We start from the raw sequence: 25499 nt of genomic DNA on the forward strand, positions 1-25499 counted from the left end.
AACTTCTTTTCGTGGTGCAAAAAAGGCTGTAACCCCTTGAGGTTTCCTCTCTGCCTCTGTAGCTATAAACGTTCTGTTTTTCACCATTTCTGGGTTATAAACTTAATTTCCTGAGTATTTATTGTAGGTCACTACAAGCTGTGGTCTTGCATTTAACCACCTGCCTCCAGCTGCAGTGTGGACGTGTGTTGACAGCCTAAAAAGGGCGACAGTGTTCTGAGACATGACAGGTGAATAGGAAAAAGTTTGAACTAATAGATATCACATTTTTAAACTTCTCCAGTTGATTACTTACATTAAGAAAATGATTTGGTGTATTATAAGTTTTCTGAAATGTTCTGTTTAAACATGCAAAATAACCTAAATATGCTGTAATTTGCACACATAACACAAATGTGATCATTGGATAAAGCCAGGTTCAAAATTCTTGTTTCATTTGCTTGACATTAGAGTCAAATGATTTTACAGAGAGAATTTTTCAACAGCCATTCACAAAAAATGTATAAATTAGGCTGACTAATATATGAACAAACTCCTCTGTGTGAACCTTCAGGATATATATAAGAATGAAGCTGAAATGTTGGTGTAAGTGTAGTGGAATAAACACCTAAAAATGTGTGTTTTTGCCTCTAGTTGCTTTAAATTATGCAAAGTTGTGTTTTAATAAATGAGTCAAAGGTTTATTGATAAACTATTGGATCATTCAGCTTTAATAATCAGCATGTGGGCGTTAGTCTTTATGCTGACAGCACTTTTAAGAGTCATAAGTGGAGCAGTGTTTGTAGTGTACAGCTGTTCCACACAGCCTCTGGCCATGCAGACACACACAGAACTTCACACCAGAAGAAGATATCAGGTGGTTACCGTCATTTTCTTTAAATTATTATCTTTTTACTGATGCTCTTTGTGAAATCCTCATTCATAGTTCTCTCATCTCCTCTTTTAATGACACACGTACACAGCTCAGCACACAAAGTGAAATTTAGACTGCATTTAACCCAGATCTTTGGAGCAGTGAGCACAATCAGACAATCATGAAGATAGCAGGATTTGAAACACAGAGTGACAAGTGACTCCTCTGGTCATGAAATCTGCAGCAAATACTGAGCAATACTTCTCTCTTGCTTCAACCAAGGCGGCACGGCTGAATGACGAAATACTGAACACAATTCTGAAACCAAAAACCCAGGAATCAGACGTGCCATGCCAACACAAGAAGTTATCTCGGGCCCAGCAGCGTTTGACTGACAGACATGACGGGGTGGAAAACATCTTGAGATCTAAACCTCCCAAACTTCCAGAGACGCAGAAAGCAAACTACAGAAGGGTATGTGGAACCCAAAATGAACTCCGAAGAGAGAGCACTAACCCCTCTGTTCCTAAGAATAGGCTTCCTCGTGAGCTTGTTCTGGGAAAGCCTCCTCCGAAGCCTGCAAGGCCTCCGAGTGTCGACATCCATCGCTTCAGGAGGAATCTGAAATTCAGGGATGGTGAGAAAAAGTTTTAAATGCTGCATTATTCCCACATATGATTATTGCTTCTTTAAACAATGTCAACATGTTTTAATGAACGAGCAGAATGTTCAGTAATAGAGAGTTAAATTAAGATGTCTTTGTGACAGGACCACAGATAAAGATGTGTCCTGTTGCTCCTCCGCTTGTCCCTCCACGTCTCCCTTCATGCCCATCAGCCGACCATGCAGCTGCTTTGTAAGTGTCCATGTTGTAGAGCTGCTGTATTCAAGCACATTATCATGTCTTTTTGTGGTCGTTGTGTGTTTCTGTAGTCGTTTTGTGTGTTTCTGTAGTCATTTTGTGTGTTTCTGTGGTCGTTTTGTGTGTTTCTGTAGTCGTTGTGTGTGTTTCTGTGGTCGTTGTGTGTGTTTCTGTAGTCGTTGTGTGTTTCTGTAGTCGTTGTGTGTGTTTCTGTAGTCGTTTTGTGTGTTTCTGTAGTTGTTTTGTGTGTTTCTGTAGTCGTTGTGTGTGTTTCTGTAGTTATTGTGTGTGTTTCTGTAGTTGTTTTGTGTGTTTCTGTAGTTGTTTTGTGTGTTTTTGTGGTTGTTTTGCGTGTTTTTGTGGTTGTTTTGTGTGTTTCTGTAGTCGTTTAGTGTGTTTCTGTAGTCGTTTTGTGTGTTTTTGTGGTTGTTTTGCGTGTTTTTGTAGTCATTGTATGTTTCTGTAGTCGTTGTGTGTGTTTCTGTAGTCGTTTTGTGTGTTTCTGTAGTCGTGTGTGTTTCTGTAGTTGTTTTGTGTGTTTCTGTAGTTGTTTTGTGTGTTTCTGTAGTTATTGTGTGTGTTTCTGTAGTTGTTTTGTGTGTTTCTGTAGTCGTTTTGTGTGTTTTTGTGGTTGTTTTGCGTGTTTTTGTGGTTGTTTTGTGTGTTTCTGTAGTCATTTAGTGTGTTTCTGTAGTCGTTTTGTGTGTTTTTGTGGTTGTTTTGTGTGTTTCTGTAGTCGTTGTGTGTGTTTCTGTAGTCGTTTTGTGTGTTTCTGTAGTCGTTGTGTGTTTCTGTAGTCGTTGTGTGTGTTTCTGTAGTCGTTGTGTGTGTTTCTGTAGTCGTTTTGTGTGTTCCTGTAGTCGTTGTGTGTGTTTTTGTGGTTGTTTTGCCTTTAATATTCTTTATGAGTGTCTTTTTGATCTCTTTGCAGCTGTTTTGTATTTCATTGTAGTTGTTTAGGTCTTTTTGTAGAAATGTGTATCTCAGTCGTTTTCTGTTTCTTTGTGGTCATTTTGAGTCTCTCGGCCCGTCCGTCCACGCTCACTTTCAACATGGTCCTTGGTTGTGAGCCTCATCCAACTGATTTACTGTGGATTCAGGCCATCGCAGCTCTTTTGCTGCTCTTCTCACAGGAAGCTGTTGTAGTTTGTCAGATCCTCGTTAATCTTAACAACACCCTTGAAGGAATGTGACTTTTATAATGCACGGTTGCAAGAACAAAGTCTCTCCCAGTCTGCATTGAATTGATGAAATCTCTTTCGGACCATTATAAAGGAATCAACAGTTGTACACGGACGACATCTATGACGATGTCGACATTATGGACTTTCCGCACCGCCTTACAGGTCATTCCTAATTTTATATAATTTTCCTAAACAACTCCACCATTATTTTAATTATTCAGTGTTTAATATTACACACAGGCAAGAATGACTTGTTGCTTTGTCTTCACAGGACATCCCTCAAAGAGGAGAGAGGTAATCTATTAAATCAAAAAAAGATGTCTTTAATAATATTGCAAATAATATTATAATAATAATTAATGTTATATATCAGGGGCCAATAGAAACCATCGTCTCGGAGGAAATAAAAGGCCAGAACATAATAACCAAGACAAATAAGAGGAACCAAGAAGCAAAGAAGAAGTTCAAGGTAAAAGAAAACATATCCTACACTTTTTTAAATATTTGATGTAGGTCGACCAACACATTTAGATACACTACCGCAGTGAAACCACTGTTTCTATATGTCAGTTCATGTTGCAAACCACAAACCTTAACGAAAGAGATCAAGTGAAAAACTGACTTCTCTTTATCCTCGACTAGATGAAAGGATCTGTTCAGGTAATCGAGAAGAGGAAGTCGTTTGGAGGAAACTCAGACTTGTATCTGAATCAAGGTGAGATCACAGAACAGGTAAACCAGAAGCACAACTGTGCTCACTAACAGCAACTAAATGTAGCCTCCTGAGACCCGGAAGAACAAAGGTTTTATCCTTAATTTATTATTAAGTACTATTATTTCTTTTTTCTAATTTCTATTTAAAAAAGACAGAAGATGTGCTCTGTTGGTCATGTTTGTTGCATCACTAGAAAGTCCAGGATGTGCTTTTCGCAGTGCATTAGGACTCAAATAAACTGCATGTGTCATGTTTGTGTCATGTCCACTACAGAGGACAAAACTTGAACTGCCAGGTCTCAGGAGGAAGTGAAAGAAGAAGATGTGGATATATAGCGTGCACTTACATAATGTCCACGCTGTGATCTATGCTGATATATGGTCACGTGTTCTCTCAGGCCGTGACGATTTAAAGGAAGAGGAGGAGACCGGGCCTCTTTCCAAGTCTTCTGCAGGTGCACCAGTTGATGTTTACAGGTGCAAAATGCTTCTTAAAGTTCTTTCAGTCACACGTGTCATTTTCTTGCTGATTTTACAGTTTCCATTCCTTTTTCAAAACAATCCCTTTTCAACGTGCAAAGTCCTAAACTGTTTGTGTTGCTTCTAAGTCATTTAATTTGTTTAAATATTACAATATGATTTGAGCATTCATTACTGACAGAGGGTGCATTTAAAGTAGATGATAATGATACGGGAGACAATATAAATCATTGATTAACCAAAGTAAGTAATTTTCTTTAAAGGAATCATGTGGTAAAATTATTACAGAAATAAATGGCATTCACACTATGAAGTAATACTTCTTATGGTGTAAGTGTCACTTATTTATACCATTATAATTACTTCAAATAGTAAACAAGGGAACTTCCCCAGTGGACTCTTACTGTTGGACACGGTAGATTGCTGCGTAGGGGTGGCACCTACTGGCTGAAATGAGTATTGCAACGATCATAAACCGCTGCCATGTTTGTTTCACAGTTCAAACCTTGAAAATCTCAAATATGTCTGAAAAGTAATTGAATCTAGTTTAACCCCACTGCATCTTCATAATGATTGTCTCTTTTCTTATCAGAGTTTATCCTCTGCCACAACCAAACACAAATGGAGGTAAATATGTCGGCATTTTCCTAATATTGGAGGTTGTGACTATATTACATACTAAACATGAGTTGTCTTTGTGCCCACAGATGATGTTTATGATGATATTGATGGTGAGGATGTTGATTATGTATTATAATATATTTAACATTATATTTGGGAACTCCACATATATACGTCTTTCAGCACTGCATATCAGATGTTCATTGGGATTCAATGTAAAAAAACAACAATGTATAAATGTTTATTTTTTCTACAGGATGTATCTACTATAATGTCTGACGATGTGAAGGGCTTGGATCATTTTAATGACATGGGTTTGCAGTGTTTGTACTATTTAAATGCATTTTCTTGATTAAGAGTTACAATAATAAAGATTACCATTAATACATATGGAATACATGTGTGAATTGATTCTTGATCAATAGATGATATTTGGTGAATATAATGTTGTAACTACCACTATATGTGATTAAAGTTGCTAATGCTGAGCTTTTGAACAGTCAGCAAAGGTCACATGCTTTTACAAATATGAACAACTCCTGTTTTTCTTCAGTGGGTGTCTTGGTTGGTAGATTATTTGGTTTGGGAAAATGTGTAATCATCAGCATTTATTTAACCTTCATGCATCACTAGAGACATTTTTGACTTTTAATTTTGCCTATATTAATGCATATGGCATACATTTTGACAAAGGTGTGATCATTGAAATATAGAAGACTGCTAGCATTTAGTTTACAGCAAATAATTACCCTTTTTGTGGGGAGTTAGTAGTAGTTAGTAGAATAATACGAATATATAATTGTATGGCAGTTTTTGGACACATACATTTTTCTCTTTAAAGATTTTTTAAGGGTTAATTAACTTGCTGGTATGCTACATTGGACAAATTGATCAACACCTTGTTTATGGTTTATTCTTTGTCTATGCATACATTTACTGTACGAATTATTGTGACTTTTTCAATCAACAATAAAAAAAGTCATAAACCATAAATTCATGATTGGAGGTGGAGTTAAATTTGACCTCTATTTAAAAAAATAATCTTATATCTGAGACAGATTGATGTTTTTACCCCTGGTAAGACTTGAGGGGATTAATTAAGGAGCATCCATCTGATCTCAGGTCTGTGGGAGGTCTGCTGCAGCTATGTCGCGACAACCCCCGTTGTCTGTTTCCTTCTCTCGCGAGAAGCCGCGAAGTTTCCGGTGTTGTGTATGTTCCTGGAAACATGGCGGCCAGCTTCCGCGGCCGTCCTATCCGGAGTCTTCGGATGCGAGGTAAGCGTGAAAAACTCGATTCAGTGATACCTGTTATAGTGGTATATTGCAAAACTAGATTTCCTCAGGCACCTGATGACCCTGGCGTGACCCCCCACCATGTCCTTTGTGCGTGTTTTTGACAGGTCGGAATGACAGCGGGGAAGAAAACGTACCGCTGGATCTGACCAGAGGTAAGCAGAGCTTCATCACATCACCCTGAAAGCGATTATTGTTCAAAATGGAAGAGGAGCTCTTCTGCAAACACTAGCTCTATGAAGTGAAACCCCTGAAAGTCCGTGCACTTGTCCTGCCACTACTGTTGTAATTTCGTCATTTTTCCCTTTCTGTTTTGTCTAATAACATTGCTAGCGAGATCATAATAACAGGCGGTAGCGAGCTAACTAACTAGCTGAGTTAGCGTTAGCTAGCTGCCACAGCTAACCAGTCATGACGATGCTCTGTTGTTTTGATTGGTGAGAGTGGGCAAGATAGCCTGTTATTTAGTCAGCCAACCATAAGTGCTGTAGTCATGCATTGGTCATCGCTGGCTGCATAAGAAATTGGGTTTCAAGGCTGTTAGCTGAGTAGCATTTAGTGAGCGCAGGGTGTTTTTTCTCCAGTGTATCACTGATACACAGCTGCACAGCCTGCTCAGATGCACTCCTGCAGCAGCAGCAGCACATACCACTTTGTTTATATGCAGCAGCGGCTTTCTGTCCCAGTCTTTTGGACCCAGGCACCAGCTGATCTCATTTTATAATATAAGCGAGTAAACCATGCACTATCGAAATTGCAGATGAATGCAGCATAAAAAGCCAACTGTATTTTAGGCCCATTGATATGATTTGAGCCCCTACAGAAGGATGGGGGTACGCTCAATCTGTGATCTGTTTCATCGTGGATTTGCAAAAATAACTAGAGGTCAGGTCAGACTGCGTGTGCGCTAAGTGTGTCACAAGAGTTTTTAGTTTTTTACAATCCTAAAACTGAAGATCAAACCATATCTGTTCCCAAAGGTGCAAGATCATAACCCCCTGGAGTCTTTGCATACGCATTCTTATACATGCTCAAAATAGTTTCATGATTCCTGTCAACTAATGGACCTTTGGTCACATCAGATTGGCTGGAAATGCAATCAATGCTTGTTTAATTTCTTCAAAACTATCATCACAGAGTAGTTAGTGTAGCAATAAGAAAATAATTTCAACTCTTAATTGTTTTTTCGTGTTTAAAGTTATGGTTTTGAATGATGACTAACACTAAATCTAGCTCATCCTCTGGTGAACATTGTTGCCAAGGAGAAAATATTGTATGCAAATCATTAAGCTGGTGTATTCATAGTTTCTGCAGCATTTATCTTTTTGTTGAAATGCAGTATATGGAAGTGGTTTCAAACTAAGCTACCGTTAAGGCACTGATTCTTGGCAAGAGAATACTTTTGTTTTGTCTTTTTTTTGAAGAACAGTTCGCTTTACAGAAGCACATAATCATCGGAAGGAACTGAAAACACAAAACACCTCCCTGCTCAAGTCTTGCTTTTACTATCTAGACCTTGTTTTGACTGTACACACTAAATTAGTTCGACCAGCTAAACCAACTTCCTTCCTGCAACATATAAATGATGGTCCATCGACCGATGTTATGGCAATAAGACTAAATGCTTGTCTTAGTTACATTGTATTTCCTTTTCTTTCTCCGACAGAACCATCAGAAAATTTCCGTGAAATCCTTCAAAATGTGGCCAAACCGCACGGAGTCAGTAACATGCGAAAACTGGGCCACCTGAACAACTTCATAAAGGTAACGCTGTCACGTTGTGACGCTTTTACCCGGGTGTGTTGACAACACAACACTGAGATTGAATGAATTTGAACATGAAAACCCTGTTGAAGCTGTGGATACAAACACGCAGCTTTTCATATATCTATAAAGATTGACTAGCTGTGCTCCTCCCCCCCTCCCTCTGTAGTGTCACCACTAACCTCTCCTTGATACTCTCCTCTCGGGTGTTGCTGCCAGCAGGCCTCGCTGTGCCTGTCATTGTGACGCTGACAGTGAATGTAACAGGAGCTCTAGGGATGGGAAAGTGCTCTGACCTAATGTGCTTCAAGAGCAGCTCTCTGATTTTGGATCCTGAGATTCCTAATCTTTAGTTATTGTTCTTGTTAACCACATTTCTAAAATGTCTATTTTTTTCCCCAACTTTATTCCATTAGACTGTTTTAAATGTCGCCGCTTTTCTTTTCTCAGATTGGCACTGCAATGTTGATATAAAAGCAAACGATTTCCCGGTACATACTGTACATCCAAATGTCTCTCATGTCAGTGAAAGCAACTAAGTTGTGTGTGTGTGTGCAGGGAAACTGAAACCGTGATCACCATAATAGTAGGAAGCATCAGAACAGACAGCTGTGTCAGTCGCACTTATCAGCAGGTGACGGCTGTGATGCACAGAGTTATTGTTTGCAAATGAAAGAAGAGGAAGAATTTAGAGCTGATTAGTCGACCATTCGATTAATCAGTCAACATACAAATAACGTTTTTTAATAATCCGTTAACTGGAAAAGTAATTTCTCATGCAAAAATGACAGAAATGTTTACAAACTCTCAAATATGGAGATTTCCTGCTTTTCTTTGTTTTCTATCATATTAAACTGAATATCTTTGAGTTACTGACATCACCTTGGACTTGGAGAAACTGGCATTTTATACCAAATGATTAATGAAGAATGATCTTTAGTTGCAGTCCCAGAAGATTTAGAGCTATAACTTTTCTTTCTCAGTATCCGTGCGAATAGAAAGATGTTTTTCTTCTTGGAACCAGAGCAGATGGAAGTTATTTTTACATGTCAACAGTGGTTTTAGAGTGTTTCACTTAGTGCGAACACGGCCGGTGTCAGCCTGTGATGGACTAGTGACCTCTGCAGAATGTTTCTCTGCCTTCCTCCCAACACATGCTTGCATAGTCTCGAGCCTTCCTGTTATTTGCAACAGGAATAACAGGGGGGTAGAAAAAGAGTAAATGTCTTGCAAAACGGAAAGTTAAGAATGAGGGGAAAACTTGCAGACAGTATTTTTTTCTTACCATCACCTCATTGAGAAATGTCGCAGCCATTTACACAACCCGGGCCACTGATTCCTGCCCAGACGTTTGCTGATTTCAGCTGAGCAACCCGTCGCCCCTAAACCACGTCTGAAATATTTTAACCCATCGTTGGTGGCAGTGCAGCCAATGAGATCTGGCCTTCAGGAAACTGCAGCTGGTATTGAAGCTGAAAGCTGAGTGTTGGCCTGCCGTACACCGAACTCTCTTGTTTACAACGGACAGGAGGGTAATAGCCATGGCGTGTGTGTGCGTGTCTCTGTGTATACATCTGAGAGCACCGTGCCTCTGATTCCTTATAAGGGTTCCAGGACAGTGAGGGTGACTTAATCCTACCCAGAGAGTGTCAAATGCCCCTCTCCCTTCCTCCTGCCTGCTGGAGCTCTGACATCACAGCTGGTTTAAAACGACCCCCTACTCGCCATGCCTTATCATCACCCGTCCCATCATGCTTTGTCTCTCCTCCGGCTTTCCTCTGTGGTTTATGATGATGCAGGGAAGAGATTGACGTTCAGCTTTAAGGAAGAAGTCACACAAAAGTTACTTTGTTTAATTCCCTCATTGGCTGGTCTGTCACGATAACTTCTTATGTTGGACTGATGCTGAAGGATGCTTTTGTTTACATAGAATTTAAATCTTGTGTACACCAGATGTGTGTGTGCCTCTGTTAATGACGGGGGGGGGGGGGGGACCAGTGGTGAGGGAACGGCTAAAAGTGGCAATTCCTGCTAAAATAACAGGGTCCATGTTCTGTTATCACCTTCGTGTTTCTTCTATCCAATACATGCAAGCGCACGACACGCACTCAAAAACAACAAGTGGTGGACGTGACACAAGCTGACACCCACTCCTGGACCCGTGAATGTGTTGCACCGACGCTTTCGTGATTATAACCTCCATCTACCGCCAGTGAAAGCATAACATTATGCAGTAACAGACAAGTGGAGAAATACAACAAACACACCTGCATGGCTCCTGCAGCAGCCTGCAGCTAGTTGTTGTGTTGTTTGTTGGATTGGATAGTCAGGAGGTTTGATGATTATTTGACTTGAACTCTGTTAAACTCCTCAGGTGAAGGAGGGCGGCCGTGAGTTGCTGAACTCCCAAATAAATCCGGCTGCTACTCACGATTCTTTTCGTTGTTGATTAATCTGACGATTATTTTCTGGATTAGTTATTTGATCTATAAAATGTCGATCAGTGTTTCCCAAAGCTCAAGATGAAATCCTCAAATGTCCACAACTTGAAGATATCCAGTTTCATAAAGGAGAAAAGAAACCAGAAAATATTCACATTTAAGGTTCTGAAATCAGGGAATTGTTAATTCTTTTTAAATATCTAATTACTGAAACTGATAGTTGGCCATTCATTTAATAGTTACTAGCTAATCGATGAATCTTTGTTTACTTATAAACACCTAGATGGTCTCTAGTTCTACCAGAGCTACGCTTACTTTTATCTTTGACCAAAGCCATTAAAGCATTGCTGGTGTAAATGAATTAATACAGTTTTTGTTCTGTCTCTGTGTTATAGCTGCTATGCAGCATTAGTCACCGCGAAGAAAACTTTGGGTTTACGTACGAAGAAATCATCGTTTGGTAAGTGTTGTTAGTTATTTACTGTATAGTACCTTCTTATCGACATGTGCTCTGTTTCCATTTCATTGGCTTGTTCATTATGCATCAGGTACTGTGGATGATCAGCTGGAATGATCTCCATTTAATGAGGTTTTATTTGAAATCCTCATGTTTATGAAAGAACACACAGGAAATGGCGACAGTTTGTATATTCTCAATCGTACGTAATGTCCCGTCTGCTTCATCTAATTGTTTGATGTTTAACCTCCAGTTTGCGACTAGCTCTACTGAATGAGGCTAAGGAAGTGCGTGCTGCAGGTTTGCGGGCGCTCCGCTACCTCATTAGAGACACCACCGTGCTGCAGAAGGTCCTCAGACTTCAGGTGGACTATTTGATAGCCAGGTGAGATCCTGCTCTGACTGCACCTGTCGGGTGGAAAAGTGACGTCTGGCAGACTTTTCTTTTTGTGAATCAAAGACAAATCGTCACGTTTGCCAGTTCCTTTTGAAATGTTATGCTTCAGTCACACTTGTTTTTCTCCCTCTGACACATTTGTTGTTCTGCGTGCTGGCTGTGGTCATAAGGAAAGGACTAATGACGCCTGTGTGCTTGTTTAGATGCATTGACATCCAGCAGAGCAATGAGGGGGAGAGGACTCAGGCGCTCAGACTAGTCCGAAAGGTAAGCTCATATGTATTTCTTAAATGTTATTTCAATACCTCCACTGCTTTTCTGTAATTGATTCAGTTGCTGTCGTACTGCGGGAGAAATGTGCCCTCATCCCTCACTGCTCAGCCTTAGTGCCAGCAGAAAGATCATTGGGAGAGCAGTCAGTGTGTGGACGCTTTGCACACGTCTGCAGGCAAAGTTATTTATAGCCCTTTCTGTAGTTTACTGTAAACTCTCTACACACACACACACACACACACACACACACACACACACACACACACACACACACACACACACACACACACACACACACAGAGAATCAGGGTAGACTCTCGTGTTCATTCCATGAATCAAGGCCGTTATGATAAAATACATTTTTGTTATCGCTTCTTGGAATGTAAATTTTGCGATATGTTCCCGTCAGAATTAGGGACAGATCCGTTGCACTTTTCTCCACAAAGAATTATGCAGAAGCACCACTTCAAACCTTATGTTTACCAGAGATGGGCTCATAAATGTCTCGAGTATAAGTCATTTAAAAAAGGACTTACGACTAAAGAAATCTAAGTCGACTATGAGGGGGCGGCCCCACTAACGATGCATTCAGGTACTAGTTTTGCGTTTAAAAAATCTCTTTTGAGTTATCTCTGTTTGCCCGGACATGTTTGATGACTCGCGTTTCCCTCCTCTCCCTCCCTCTGTAGATTATCACTGTCAATGCGATGCTGTTCCCCTCTTCTGTTGCTAACTCTCTAATTGCCGTGGGAACTGATGGACTACAGGAGAGAGACCGCATGGTCCGCGCCGCCATCGCCATCGTCTGTGAGCTAGGTGAGCACTTTGCCTTTTTGAGATGGAGAAACACAACGCAGATGTAAAAGAATCGATAAGTCTGCACACGCAGTGGTCTACGAGGAGTCCCCGGGAAGCTGGACAAAAGTGGACAAAAGATAATTAGCGAAATAGGTTTTGGGCTGTAACTAATAGAAGCTTCAGAGCTTCATTCATAAGCTTGCAATTCGAATTCTAAATCAAGATTCGGATGCTGTGCCGTTCAGCCGTACTTAGTTTGTTCTGAAGACGTATGAAAAGCCTGTAATATTTCTGTGTGACCGCTGCAGCCCTGAAGAACCCAGAGGTGGTGGCCAAACGTGGAGGTCTCAGCACCATCCTGAAGAGTGTGATTGACTGTCAGCTGAGTCGCATCAACGAAGCTCTGATCACCACCATCCTCCATCTACTCAACCACCCACGTACCCGCCAGTACGTGCGTGTTGACGTCGAACTGGAGGTACACACACACACACACACGGATATGAATTCAGGGGAGGCTGCTGTTTATACATGAGCCAGTGTGCAGAGAGTCATTCCAGTCCGGATTAGCAGCCATAGGTTATGGAGCTTACAGTAATCAGTTACGGCAGTTCTCTAAAGACTTATTGTCAGTAAACAGACGCCTGGGACAGAAACATCTCATCAACACAGTCATAACATACACATGGATGTTACATGAGACAAGATTACACGACCTATGTTATATATTTAGTTGTGTTGTGTACATTATCCCAAATGTGTAGAGAAATCTGTCATTTTATTCAAGGCAAGGGTGCGCTAATTAAGGAATGAGCTCTAAAGTCTGTTGTACTTTGTTCTCATCCTTCTCGTGTGTGTGTGTGTGTGTGTGTGTGTGTGTGTGTGTGTGTGTGTGTGTGTGTGTGTGTGTGTGTGTGTGTGTGTGTGTGTGTGTGTGTGTGTGTGTGTGTGTGTGTGTGTGTGTGTGTGTGTGTGTGTGTGTCCTCCAGCAAATCCTTGCACCTTTCACAGATTTTCACTACCGTCACAACGCAGACACGGCTGAAGGGCAACTCAAGTGAGTGTGTGTGTGTGTGTGTGTGTGAAGAGTGTCACTGTTACAGTAGAAACAAAGAAGATAGTGTTCTGACATTTCCCTGTGTTTACCGTTGGCTGTGTTTCCACATTGGTAACTAACACCATGCGTTGAGGGTTTGTATTGTGTTTTTGGGATGTGACCCTTGTTATCACAATAATCCTTAATCCTCTGAAACACTTGCTTTTATATAAAAACATATATTTTTGTGGTTCTCCTTGAATTCCATCAGTGGTTTCCATTTTATTCCTTTTGTTTTGTGGTTTCATTTCGAATGCTGTGTGAAAAGCGGCTGTACACAGATCATATCGACAGCTGTGTGTCTGGAACATGGTGTCCTGTTTTTAATGTGTGTGTCTTCGTGTTCACAGGGAGGACAGAGAGGCTCGCTTCTTGTCCAGTAGAATGGCCATAGTGGCGGCCTTTCGCTCCTGGTCCGGTAAGGACTTGAATGTATTAATAAACGCAGTTATTTAAGTGAGGATTGTAACTAAATAGACTTGTTTTAAATGATTTGTGCTTCACTGTTTGTGTCTCTTTCTTTACTCAGGGATTATCAACCTATGCAAGGCTGGAAATTCTGGAATCCAATCTTTAATTGGCTTACTTTGCATACCAAATATGGAAGTTAGGGTGAGTGTTGAAACAAAAGAATTAAGTTTATGTTCACAAAACCAATAAATCACTAAAATACATAGATAATAAATAGTTCTGTAATAGGCCGACATACACTATTTTATCTGATTCTTCTATAAATGTATGAACATATAAATAAAGAAACTTTTGTAAGTAAATCAAACATGAAACAAGCCTGTTGGAGTATCAGAGCACAGAGTGAGGTGTATCTGCAGGGCAGCTCACTGACAGATCATCATGTAGTTTCACTCTCCAGTGGAATCGATAAAGAATTACGGCGTCCCTCAATAACATGAGTATTGTACTGAACCGCCACGACGCTGAGACGTTAGAAGGGCTCCTTTGAGCACTCGCAAATGTAATTTGTGCGATCAAATGTGTCTCTGACTGCTGTGATGTCATTTTCCCTGCAGAAAGGCTTGCTGGAGGTGTTATATGAGATATTCAGGCTCCCTGTGCCCATTGTAACTCAAGACTTCATGGAAGCTCTTCTAAGTGTTGGTGAGAGAGAAATCTTTTGTATCTTTACAATCCATTTGTGTACTTCCTCCCAGCTGCTTGGTGATCCGGGTGTTTTTTACATACAGTATTTAATATGTTATTGCAGTTTGGCTATGTGACCTGGTATGATGATGACAGAAAGCGTACGCCAAAGTCACGCGTGGGGAGTAAAGGAATACGTGGAACGCCTTTTATGTGATTAGAATACAACGTGGTGTCACTTTCTGAACAAACCAGATTATGTTCCCGTTATAAAATGTGTTTCCTCTGCTGCCGGTAGAAAAAGTAATAACGGCAGGTAACAGCAAATATAGAGGAAGAATCGTTCTTTTATCTTAGTCCTCACTCACAGGCACTACCTGGGGGGGGGGGGGGGGTTAACCATGCAGCGCATCCCCTAAATAAAAGTTATTATTGTTATTTGGTTCTGAGTAATCCAAAGTTACGTTACTTTAATGTTGTGATACTTGGATGAGTTGTTAACATAACATATCAGTGCACATGTCCGACGCACAGCGAGTGTAAGCTGCTCTTTGCTCTGCTCTTCCTCAGACCCCGCCAGGTTCCAGGACACCTGGAGACTGTCCGATGGGTTTCTTGCTGCTGAGGCCAAAGTCATCCTCCCCCACCGGGCCCGCTCCAGGTGAGAGATGATATGAGAGAATAGAAGTGGACTAGGCTGTCGGTGTTTACGTTAGCATGAAATGATGTTTTTCTGTTTGCTTCATTAGGCCGGATCTGATGGACAACTACCTGGCGTTTGTTCTTTCTGCCTTCATCTCCAGTGGGCTGTTAGAGGTGAGCTGAGTCAGCTGGTTTTTTTAGGGGTGTCGCACCTCACGGCCTCTCTCTGATCGTATTAAACTGTATCCTGTTCTCTTTCGCCACTTTTGTCACCGCAGGGACTTGTCGAAGTCGTGACCAGCAGCGACGATCAGCTTGCTGTGAGAGCCACCATCCTCTTGGGAGAACTTCTACACATGGTAATATTAAAATCTCCTGAAAAAGTACATCCTATAATCTTTCTTGTGCGTCACTGCGAAAATAAACATTGCATCAGTCAAATGATTGTGATTCCAATAATGAATGCATCTTCTCGTCTGTGTTGTTCAGGCAAACACCATCCTTCCACATTCCCACAGTCACCACCTGCACTGCCTCCCCACCCTCATCAACATGGCAGCCTCCTTTGACATCGCACAGCAGAAACGCCTGTGAGTACACTCAGACGTGCAGAACTACAGCATGTATTCACATAAAGATACGCTGACACAGAAGTGATCTGTGAATAGAACATATTATGAATGCATGTTAAAGTTTTCAAACGTCCCCCGTGTTTGTTGTTATGTTCCAGTCGGGCAAGTGCAGCAGTCAACAATCTGAAGCGTTTCCATGAGAAGAAGAAGAAAGGTTTGAAACCACACAGTCTGTACCTGGATCACATCATCCGCAAGTCTGTGTCGTCACATAACCGCAGAGAGTCCCACTCGCGTGTCCACAGGGACATCTATGCCATTAAGGTAAATATCAACATGCTTTAGCTGACCTCTGTGCCTCAGCGACACGTTTAATATGTTTAAAGGAATACATTTTGGGAAATAAGCTTATTTTTTATTGTATCCTCCACAAATTCATCTCTTGTGTGTTCAGTAAAAAGGACTGAGGTGTTAAACTTAGCTTAAAAACAACGCTGAAGGTAGATCGAAACATATTCTTCCTGATGTCGATGCTATTTTGTTGGCGTTGTTTTCAACCATGAATACATTTACATATGTTATTTAATACTGGAGCTAGCTTCCTTTTCACACTTAACGTAATCTTTGCATTAAAAATGTAATATAAAATGTTGTTTAATGAACTTACGTTTACATTTTTTCAAGCTAAACTAACTGTTTCTCTTTGTTTTCAGTGTTTGTCTTAAGCTCAGCTAAACACACAGCTGTATGTAAAGCAGATATTGTTACGCTCTCAGCAGGTGCTTCTTACCTTGCACAGTAGGAAGAAAACAAAACATTTCCATCGTCTAATCAATGTTTTCCGTGTTTGTGTTCAGGACACAGAAGAAGCACTGATGTTGAACCTGAGAGACAGTCACATTCTCAACCACAAGCAGAACCTGGAGTGGAACTGGCTGCTGATCGCCACCATCCTTAAGGTCAGGCTGTTCTCATGCAGCTCCACAGACCTGCATGTCAATAACTTTTCCCTTCTGATGGTTAAAAGTTGTGTTTTCTCTTCCAGTGGCCACATGTAAACCTCAGGAACAACAAAGATGAACATATGCACAAGTAAGACTCATATCGACCCAGTGCAACATTTGAACTGGTTTCTAAGTTCTTGTTTTAAATACGTTTTCTGTGTGATGCAGGTTTGTGCGGAGGCTGCTATACTTTTATAAGCCAAGTAGTAAATTGTACGCAGGGCTGGCGTTGGATCACGCAAAAGCCAGACAACTCACTGTGGTTGGCTGTCAGTTCATCGAGTTCCTCATGGAATCGGATGAGGTAGAAGTCTGCACCTACACACTAAAATGTGCTTTCCTGTTTTACCTTTCTTGACATTTTCTAACTTGCCTCTCGTGTCGTTCCTCTCTCTCCTCCTCCTCCTCCCTCCGTCACCAGGACGGCCAGGGTTACCTCGAGGACCTGGTGAAGGACATGGTGTCATGGCTTTCCTCGTCCTCAGGGCTGAAGCCTGAGCGTTGTCTGCAGAGTAACGGCCTGCTCACCACACTCAGCCAACACTACTTCCTCTTCCTGGGGACACTCTCTGCACACCCGCAGGGAGTCAAACTGCTGGAGAAATGTGGCCTGTTTCAGTGGTGAGTGGAAAGACTTGTTTGATGAATTGACATTAAATGTAGGTTCTGCTAACAACTCTTGTTTTCTGCTCTTTGCAGCCTGCTGAATCTGTGCTCTGTGAAGAACCAGGATGCTGTGCTGAAACTTGCTGTATCCACACTGGACTACAGCAGAGACGGTCTGGCCAGAGTGATCCTCTCCAAGATCCTCACTGCTGCGACCGATGTAAGAGCGCAACAGCAACAGGGCGGGACGAAGCAAATACAAACAGATGCACCCATTGTCTTCTTAAATCTAAATCTTATCCAATTTTCTTTATAAGAACTTCCATTGACAGCATACGTGACATATATTAAATGTGTTACGTTTTCTGCAGAATCGGCACAAAGTCACAGAACCTTCTCTCAAAGTTGTTCCAAATGTTTTTAAGGTTGTTCCTCCGCAGCTTATTTTGGACTTGCCAGTGTTACAAATCTTCTTGACTCACACTGAAGAACTTCAACTCAGTCGATATGATGTGTGTGTGGCTGTAAAGTCTGTGTTGCTATCATGCAGCACACGTGTGTGTGTGTGTGTGTGTGTGTGTGTGTGTGTGTGAATTTTGCTGACAAAAAATACGAGACTGGTTTCGATCGGTGCATCTTTTAGATACAAGATCATGCACACGTCACTGCATTGTTCCTGCACATACAGTCCATGTTAGTGACATCCTAATGGCCCCTCTTCCTCACACAATGCTTCTTGTCCTGCTGAGCAGGTGTGCAGGTTGTATGCCACCAAACACCTCCGTGTGCTGCTGCGTGCAAGCGTGGAGTTCTTCAGCAGCTGGGGCATGGAGCTGCTGGTCACGCAGCTTCACGACCACAGCAAGGCGGTGTCCATGGAGGCTCTGGACATACTGGACGAGGCCTGCGAGGACAAGGTGACGACTGTAAATCACAGAGAGTACTGTCAGTACAGTAGGAGTTTGTCAGATTAGGATGCATTCTTCCCTCGTGTTAATGGATATATTATTATTATTATTATTATTAATGTAATGTCATGCAAGTGTTTCTCTGACAGTGTTGTCTGTCTACCTTTCCTGTTGTCTGACTTGTGCTGCGCTGGTTCACAGGCCAACCTCCACGCTCTAATCCAGCTGAAACCAGCTCTGTCCCACCTGGGGGACAAGGGCCTCCTGCTGCTCCTCAGGTGGGTGTTTACCACAGCGCTGCTGAGCACACATGCGTTAATGATACGTTTCAGTCTTTTACGTTGTCCAGCAGCTTTCTTCAATACGCTGTACGTCTTGTTTTTCTGCTGTTTAGGTTCCTATCCATTCCTAAAGGCTTCTCTTACCTCAATGAGAGGGGGTACGTCAGCAAACAGCTGGACAAATGGCAGAAGGTAAAATCAGGATGTGGGCATGCAGCTGAATAAATTCAATCCGGCTACTTTTGGATATTATAATAAGACCACACACACTATTAGAGGCTTGTGTTTTACTCTTTGACCTAAATGCGTACTTTGATTGCAGGAATACAACTTGAAGTACGTGGACCTGGTAGAGGAGCAGCTCAACGAAGCACTGACGACCTACCGCAAACCTGTAGATGGAGACAACTACGTCAGACGCAGCAACCAAAGGTGAGGAGCCGGAGTGTGTCGTCACCTGACGAGCTACAGGATGCCCTCGGCTGGGTACAATTGTATTTTAATTTAATTTTCTCTGTTTGTGTCTGCAGGTTACAAAGACCAAATGTCTATCTCCCTGTGCACTTGTATGGTCAGCTGGTCCACGACAAGACAGGCTGCCATCTACTGGAGTCTCAGGTAACTGCTTCAGTTTATCTCTTGGCTTTTCCACAGCACACTCTGTTCTTTTCTAATTATCTACATTATCGTCTCTGTTCAGCGGTGGGTTATGCAGATTAAGCGGCCTTTCTTCCTAACCTAATCTTTTTCTGGTTTCCTCCCAGAGTGTGGTTCCTGACCTCAGCTACTCAGTTCGCTCCCCGATGCTGGACACCTGGGAGGGCATTAAACAGCTGAAGGCTGCTCTCTGGGCTCTCGTAAGTGCCTTCAATTTATATCACCTCAGTTACTCTGTCGCTATAATAATAATAATAATAATAATAATAATAATAATAATAATAATGATAGTTACAAAGAGATGGTTCTGATGGTGTGTGTTGTTTCTCATGCAGGGCAACATTGGCTCTTCAAACTGGGGTCTGAATCTCCTGCAGGAGGAGAATGTCATTCCTGACATCCTGTCATTGGCTCAGAACTGTGACGTGCTGTCAGTACGAGGGTACGCTTATCATTTCCACACAAATAACCCCTTCAAGGCCAGGCCTGGGGGGGTACTCGTATCTCCCATTTGAGAAACACTGACCTAGACTTCAAAATCAAGCAATGGCACATATTTCATAGTGTGTTTCCTAACCGTCCTCTCCCATCCACAGGACTTGTGTTTATGTGCTGGGGGTCATCTCCAAGACCAGGCAGGGCTGCGAGGTGCTGAAGCAGTACGGCTGGGATGCAGTCAGACACAGTCGCAGGACGCTGTGGCCCGTCACTCCAGAGGAGGTTGACGCACAGCTGACCTCCGAACTCTCCTCGGTACCGAGCACGCTCAGTCTGAACTCTGAGTCCACCAGCTCGCGCCACAACAGCGAGAGCGAGTCTCAACCAAGTATGTTGGACGTAATGAAATCAACAGCTTAGCTATTTACTGAATTGAGCGTACAAATGTAATTACTGTCTGCGTATGATTCAAATACACTATGTTCAGTAAACATATAGTTCACTGTATGTATTGTACACTAGCCCTCTTGTGCTCCTATTGTGTTCTTCCACTGCTTGTTCTCTCAGACATGTACATCCTGGACGATGACAAGTGTGATGTTCCGGACCAATCAGACGAGCCCTCTTACTTTCTACACTCCAAACCAGTCAAGGACCGCAGCCCCTTCACGATCCTGGCCTCCACACGCTTCGTTCGCACTCGCTTACTCAACACCCTGTCCCTCCCAAGCAAGAAGCTGCGCTCCACCAGCGACCCCAAGACCCCTTCAGGCTTTCGCACCCCTACTGAATTCAAGATGGGGAGCATGAGGCGGACCAGGACGGTAACGGAGCCGTCTATCTACAGCCCGAACCAGGACGTCTTCACCCCTGTGTTTAATGGCAGAGGAATGCCGAAGAGTCCCACAGTCAGCCTGGAGACATCCTTTGTCGGGACGAGGGGGGGCTCCGAGGAGCAGCTCGTGGATGGCAGACTGGCCAAGGGGGGGGGCTCAGGCCTCGGACTGAGTGGTCTCGGAGGGCATGGCGCCGTGGAGCAGCCCAGCCGGGAGAGGGAGCAGAGCAGCCGAGAGCGTCTAGCGGGAGACGGCGGCTCCTCGTCAAGCGGAGGAAATGTTGTAGGAGGCGGCGGAGGTACTCAGTTTAAAAGCCGCAGCCAGAGCTTTAACACGGACACCACAACCAGCGGCATCAGCTCCATGAGCTCCAGCCCCTCCAGGGAGACCGTTGGAAACCCAGAGAATCCCGAACCCGAGCCCGACTCCTCTGACTGTGTGAGCCTCAACACAGTGGTGTCAGCCAAGACTGTCAAAACGCTCTCTTCTCTCACCCCCCAGGCTCAGACCAACCACATGTCCACGTCCAAGTCCTCCACTGTCTCTCTGGTACCGCCCGGCTCCTCGCACACTCTCCCCCGCCGAGCTCAGTCTCTCAAGTCTCCTTCAGTAACCACCATCAAGAGCCTGGCCGACTGCAGCTTCATGTACACCAGCCCGCGGGACGCCCTGGGCTACGCTACGCTGAAGAGGCTGCAGCAGCAGAGGATACATCCATCCTTGTCTCACAGTGAAGCGCTGGCTTCACCAGCCAAAGACGTGCTGTTCACCGACACCATCACCATGAAGACCGGCAGCCTGGACTCCAGGTTAACACCTCGCAGGTAAGACCGTTGCTCCAGGGACAACATGACAGAAAGCATGAATGTGTTCATTAGTTTTTCATGAATGGAAAGAAATTCAAGTTTACTCATCCTGGAGAAGTTGTGCCTGTCGTCCTTGGTAATGAAAGGTGTGAGCGTGTTTTTTTTGTGCACCTTCTATGTCTGTCAGGATATCAGATAGGAGGGGTACCTGTCCAGCACCTACCGTCTTTAATCCATACCGCAGGATGTCCAGAACACTTGTACCGCGGTGGGTGGACCTACCCAGTGTCCTCCTTAGTAGAGATGTAGCTGCTAGACTCAAACAAATATGTCCTTGCTGCTTAGTAGAAACTACAGCTGCTGTTGTTTAGTCATTGCTTTGACTCCTGTCGCCCCGTAGTGTGAATAAACCTCTTGTAGATCGGTCCGTTGCTGGTTGTTCCCTCCTCTTAGAGCTTCCTAGAGGTGTACATGGGATGAGGTGACATAAACACTCTTGCACAGTACTTACATCCTGTAGTAGTGCATTTTAAAGCTATGCAAATACGGTATGTGCTTGGCATTGCGTTCAGACAGTGATCTCACACTTTGGATGCACACGCGTCCTCGGCTGTGAGTTGACCTGTAGCTGCTGCAGTGTTGCTGCTTTAGAGCCAGATGTGATCCCAGCTCCCTTCTCTCTCTCTCTGTTCACTGAAGTCTGTGTCTCTGTGCTTTTATCCAACATTTCTTTCACTTATTCCTCATGGTCCCTTTTCTTCTGTCCCAGTTTCTCCCCCCGGATCCTCTCACGCACCTCTCCTCTTGCCCTCCCTAGGTTTCTGAAGGCGCTTAGTTTTGCCTCTCTGGATAAAGAGGAACTTCTCAGTCCCATCAACCAAAGCACTCTGCACCGCTGCTCTTCAGTGCGCTCAATGGTCTCTAGTGCCACCTACGGGTGCAGCGACGACTATGTTGGCCTGGCACTGCCCATGGACATCAACGACATGTTCCACATCAGAGACTCGGCCTACTTTCAGCAGAGGATCAGCCCGCCGTCGGAAGAGCGGAAACGCTTCATGTTTGGCGATGGAGACGGTAAATGTCCGATTTAATGAGAATGAAATCACAGAAATGTGAGAAGAAAGATATTTTGGAACGGGTGGTTGTTGTCTATGAGATGGAGCAGATAACAACTCTCTGAGGTTACAAAACTCAAAGAAACAGATGGTTGTGTTTGTGGTGTAGGTGATCGTCCTGCTCTGCCATCACTGAAGCAACAGTTCAGTATCTCTGAGCTGATTGTGTGTCGAGGAGACAACCAGACCCACACGGTGGGTTCAGATGAGACAGGTTTGCAGGAACACACCGAAGAAAACTGCCTCTACTGTGTAGGAGCCATCGTCCTCGGATACCCCACACAGCCACAGATCAACAGCACACACCCTCGGACAGGCGAGCAGACACACACACACACACACACACACACACAGTCAGACCTTTACATTAAACTCGGTGCAGAATATAACCAGTGATCTTTTTTTTTTTTGTCCCCAGACTTTGTCGACTTCCCATCATGGGGAGGGCAGAGCGGCCATCGTCTGGAGGTGATGCCTCAGTCCAAGTTCTCTGGGGTGTCGGGCTGCAGCGACGCCGCCGTGTCACAGGGCTCAAACTGTAGCACGCCGATACCTGCTGACATAGTCATAGGTAAGACTGCGAGTAAGTAACCACAACCTGCAGGGGTGTTTTTTAAGACTTTATCACAATTTCAAGTTTTACACGACAACAAAAAGCATGTTGCATTTGTCAAATGACTTTGTTTCAATTAAATTGTGGTGAATATTGATTATTTATTCATTATATGTCATTTAGGCAACAAGGTGATGTCGGAAGACGGCCCCGCCTCCCGAGTCTTGCTGAGGAAGGAGGTGCTCCGCCTCATCATCAACCTCAGCTCCTCTGTAGGAACCAAAGGCCACGAAACAGGACTACTGACGTAAAGCTCTCGCTCCTCTTTATTCCTCCTCTTCATTCTTAATCTGTGATCTCTGTTGTCAGTTTAATATGATGTAAAGCAGAGAATCTGCATATGTGAGAGGCTGAACAGTGGCATGAAGGATTACTTGATCGATTATCAAAATAGTTGCGTATTAAAATGTTTTCATCAATTGCAGAACAATAGAAGTTGTTTTTTAACAGCTGTTGAATCTCTTATCCCTGCAGGATAAAGGAGAAGTTTCCCTACGCGTTTGACGACATCTGCCTGTACTCCGAGGTTTCCCACCTCTTAGCCCACTGTATGTTTCGCCTGACCTCAAGACGCTTCATACAGGAACTCTTCCAGGACGTGCAATTCATGGCGGTAAGACATCACAACCCCCGTTACAGCACATTATCTAATAACACCGCTTTATGTAATAACTAGACAAAATGTTATACGTTTTAATTATTCAGTCATGACGGACTCATAACTAAATCAAAAGTAATACAATATTGCATTATGTAATCATTTGTTATACACATTTATTACATAATGTGTTGTTGCACCCCCCTCTACATTGTCTGAAACTCCCCATCTTTGCGTCTCCTACCCCCATGTGTATAACAGTCCTCTTTCCGTTTTGTTTCCAGATGTACGAGGAAGCGGAGGCGATCCTGACGAAGCTACCAAAACCTGTTGAAGAGGATGGTGACCCTCCTGCAGATTCCTGATCCTCCTCCTCCTTGTGTTTTCTGCACAGCCCCCGCTCCTGCCACCCCCACGAACATGGAGAAGAAAAAGAAACGACTGAGAAAATATAATATGTAAGTTTAGGAAGGCGTCTGGAATGTTTCTCAAAAACAGAGCCGAAGAGGAGGAAGAGGAGGAAGAGGAGGAAGAGGAGGAAGAGGAGGAAGTGGCCATCGCTCGTCTTTCTTGGAAACGAAGGATGTCGGTATCTGTGAACACGCGTTAACCCGACACACGTAAAGACTTTTTTGTTTTTGTTTGTTTTTTAACAGGAAAAAGGGGGAGCAGTTTAACCAAATACTGTTTTCAGATGGGCAGATCTTAAGCAACACTCAATAATACTTCAACATAACGTTTAACGACGAGATCGTTAAGACAAAGACTTGTTTAAAAGAAAAAATAATCAACACTTTATCTCTGCAGAGATTTGTTCTGTAATGAATTGAATAAGGCATGTTGTTGTGTCTACCCCCCCCCCCACCCCCGCGTTCTTTTCTCCTTATGAAACAAAACACTACAGAAGGGTCCTGCTGTTTTTAAAACTCATCTGGAGCCTCCCTGGTTCATGTTCCCCCCCCCCCTCCCCTCCCCCCACGACTTGTGATCTGTTCTAGCCAGATAACGTGCTTTTGCTTCTCTTGCCTCACCACTTCCTACAACCTGTAGCCTCTTTGTCAGCACAGAAAGCCAATTACTTTTCTATTTCTTGTATCTCAGACAATCAAACATCACTAGTATTGTATTTTCTAAAGCACTATATATGCCACCCTTACACAGTACATGAGGAGAATAGCATGTCATTTAATGCTAGTTTATTCCATCCTTTACTCGCGTAGGACCTTTTTTTTAAAAATGTTTTTCTTCAGCCATTGCATTATTATTATTATTATTATTATTATTATTATTATTATTATTATTATTATTATTATTATTAGTAAGCTCCTCATGAGGTGGGTCGGTCTTTTGGAAAGATGCTCGGTTATACAAGTTATTTGTAGATTGATTCATTACAGATTTAGTACCAAAACTCTGCTCACAGACGTCTCCAAAACCTGCATAAGCCCAGCAGCAGCAACTGAACTCTATGCCTTCTTACCTCCGTGCTTCACTTCCACTGCATGTGCAACACGCATGGCAAAGTTGTAACGTCACCTTTAACGTGTTTCTTGCTTGTAAAACTTTTAAAAAATAATAATAATAGGTCGCCATTACATTGTAGGAATATAATTACCCCTGAATCCGTTTCCACAATGCAATATCACTGTCTGTCATTGGCTGAGATGGAGGAGGGGGCGGTGTGACGACGAAAGGATTTGTAAAAGGTTTCCAGGGAAACGGGGGATCTCTGTTTCCATTGGCTTGTTTTTTGCTATAATGCTGCTACACATGGACTCATAGAGAGATGATTCATAGATCAGCTGAGTGATGTCAGATCCGATCTATTGATTATATGTCTGTACCATAGAGTGAGCTCAACCAGAGAAGAAAAAAAAAAGTTATTTATATTTTTTCCTCAAGACTGTTTTATAATTTAAAAAGTTTTTTTTTTTTTTTTTTGTTTTTTTTGCCTGAATCGTGGTTTCCCTTGTATAATGTGTACAGTATGTTTTTGGGGGCATTGATGACCTTAAAGAAACATACAATCCTATCAAAGGGATGCATTGTTAATAAAACAAAATTTGAAATACCCAAAATGTTTGACA

General features: G+C 42.9%; 2 protein-coding genes across 5 annotated transcripts; both read left to right on the forward strand.

Moving 5' to 3' along the window:
• Nucleotides 1-1017: 1017 nt before the first annotated feature.
• LOC115013787 (FYN-binding protein 1-like) lies at nt 1018-5029 on the forward strand. Its single transcript, XM_029440291.1, has 10 exons — nt 1018-1490; nt 1622-1709; nt 2991-3061; nt 3171-3193; nt 3273-3368; nt 3542-3614; nt 4012-4090; nt 4686-4720; nt 4801-4824; nt 4971-5029. The coding sequence occupies exons 1-10, from the start codon at nt 1085-1087 to the stop codon at nt 4991-4993; spliced, it is 918 nt and encodes a 305-aa protein (XP_029296151.1). The 5' UTR covers nt 1018-1084; the 3' UTR covers nt 4994-5029.
• A 903-nt stretch (nt 5030-5932) lies between these two features.
• On the forward strand, nt 5933-25481 carry LOC115013347 (rapamycin-insensitive companion of mTOR-like). 4 transcript variants are annotated; one of them, XM_029439575.1, is made up of 38 exons: nt 5933-5991; nt 6117-6164; nt 7676-7773; nt 10610-10674; nt 10925-11056; nt 11272-11335; nt 12031-12157; nt 12448-12617; nt 13129-13196; nt 13586-13653; nt 13765-13847; nt 14264-14351; nt 14904-14994; nt 15083-15149; nt 15254-15334; nt 15465-15565; nt 15706-15871; nt 16405-16506; nt 16593-16639; nt 16720-16855; nt 16973-17172; nt 17251-17377; nt 17910-18074; nt 18267-18343; nt 18460-18538; nt 18669-18778; nt 18877-18964; nt 19111-19203; nt 19339-19445; nt 19600-19829; nt 20009-21101; nt 21271-21351; nt 21901-22160; nt 22311-22517; nt 22620-22784; nt 22938-23061; nt 23289-23427; nt 23697-25481. In XM_029439575.1, exons 1-38 carry the CDS (start codon nt 5943-5945, stop codon nt 23775-23777), a joined length of 5277 nt encoding a protein of 1758 aa, XP_029295435.1. In that variant the 5' UTR covers nt 5933-5942; the 3' UTR covers nt 23778-25481. The 4 variants fall into 4 exon arrangements, with proteins under 4 accessions (XP_029295435.1, XP_029295436.1, XP_029295437.1 ...); XM_029439576.1 differs by having other exon boundaries at nt 22620-22772; XM_029439577.1 differs by lacking the exon at nt 21271-21351.
• Nucleotides 25482-25499: the final 18 nt, after the last annotated feature.

The sequence above is a fragment of the Cottoperca gobio genome, chromosome 9, assembly GCF_900634415.1.
Source record: "Cottoperca gobio chromosome 9, fCotGob3.1, whole genome shotgun sequence".
Taxonomy (NCBI): Eukaryota; Metazoa; Chordata; class Actinopteri; order Perciformes; family Bovichtidae; genus Cottoperca; species Cottoperca gobio.

Bases quoted from the DNA above. Each gene is read 5' to 3' on its own strand.
- LOC115013787 (XM_029440291.1), top strand. From the start codon at position 1,085: ATGAAATCTGCAGCAAATACTGAGCAATACTTCTCTCTTGCTTCAACC. The intron at 1,491-1,621 runs GTGAGAAAAAGT...TCTTTGTGACAG, and splicing joins GAATCTGAAATTCAGGGATG to GACCACAGATAAAGATGTGT. The intron at 3,369-3,541 runs GTAAAAGAAAAC...ATCCTCGACTAG, and splicing joins AAGCAAAGAAGAAGTTCAAG to ATGAAAGGATCTGTTCAGGT.
- LOC115013347 (XM_029439575.1), top strand. From the start codon at position 5,943: ATGGCGGCCAGCTTCCGCGGCCGTCCTATCCGGAGTCTTCGGATGCGA. The intron at 14,352-14,903 runs GTGAGAGAGAAA...GCTCTTCCTCAG, and splicing joins GGAAGCTCTTCTAAGTGTTG to ACCCCGCCAGGTTCCAGGAC. The intron at 16,856-16,972 runs GTAGAAGTCTGC...CTCCGTCACCAG, and splicing joins TCCTCATGGAATCGGATGAG to GACGGCCAGGGTTACCTCGA.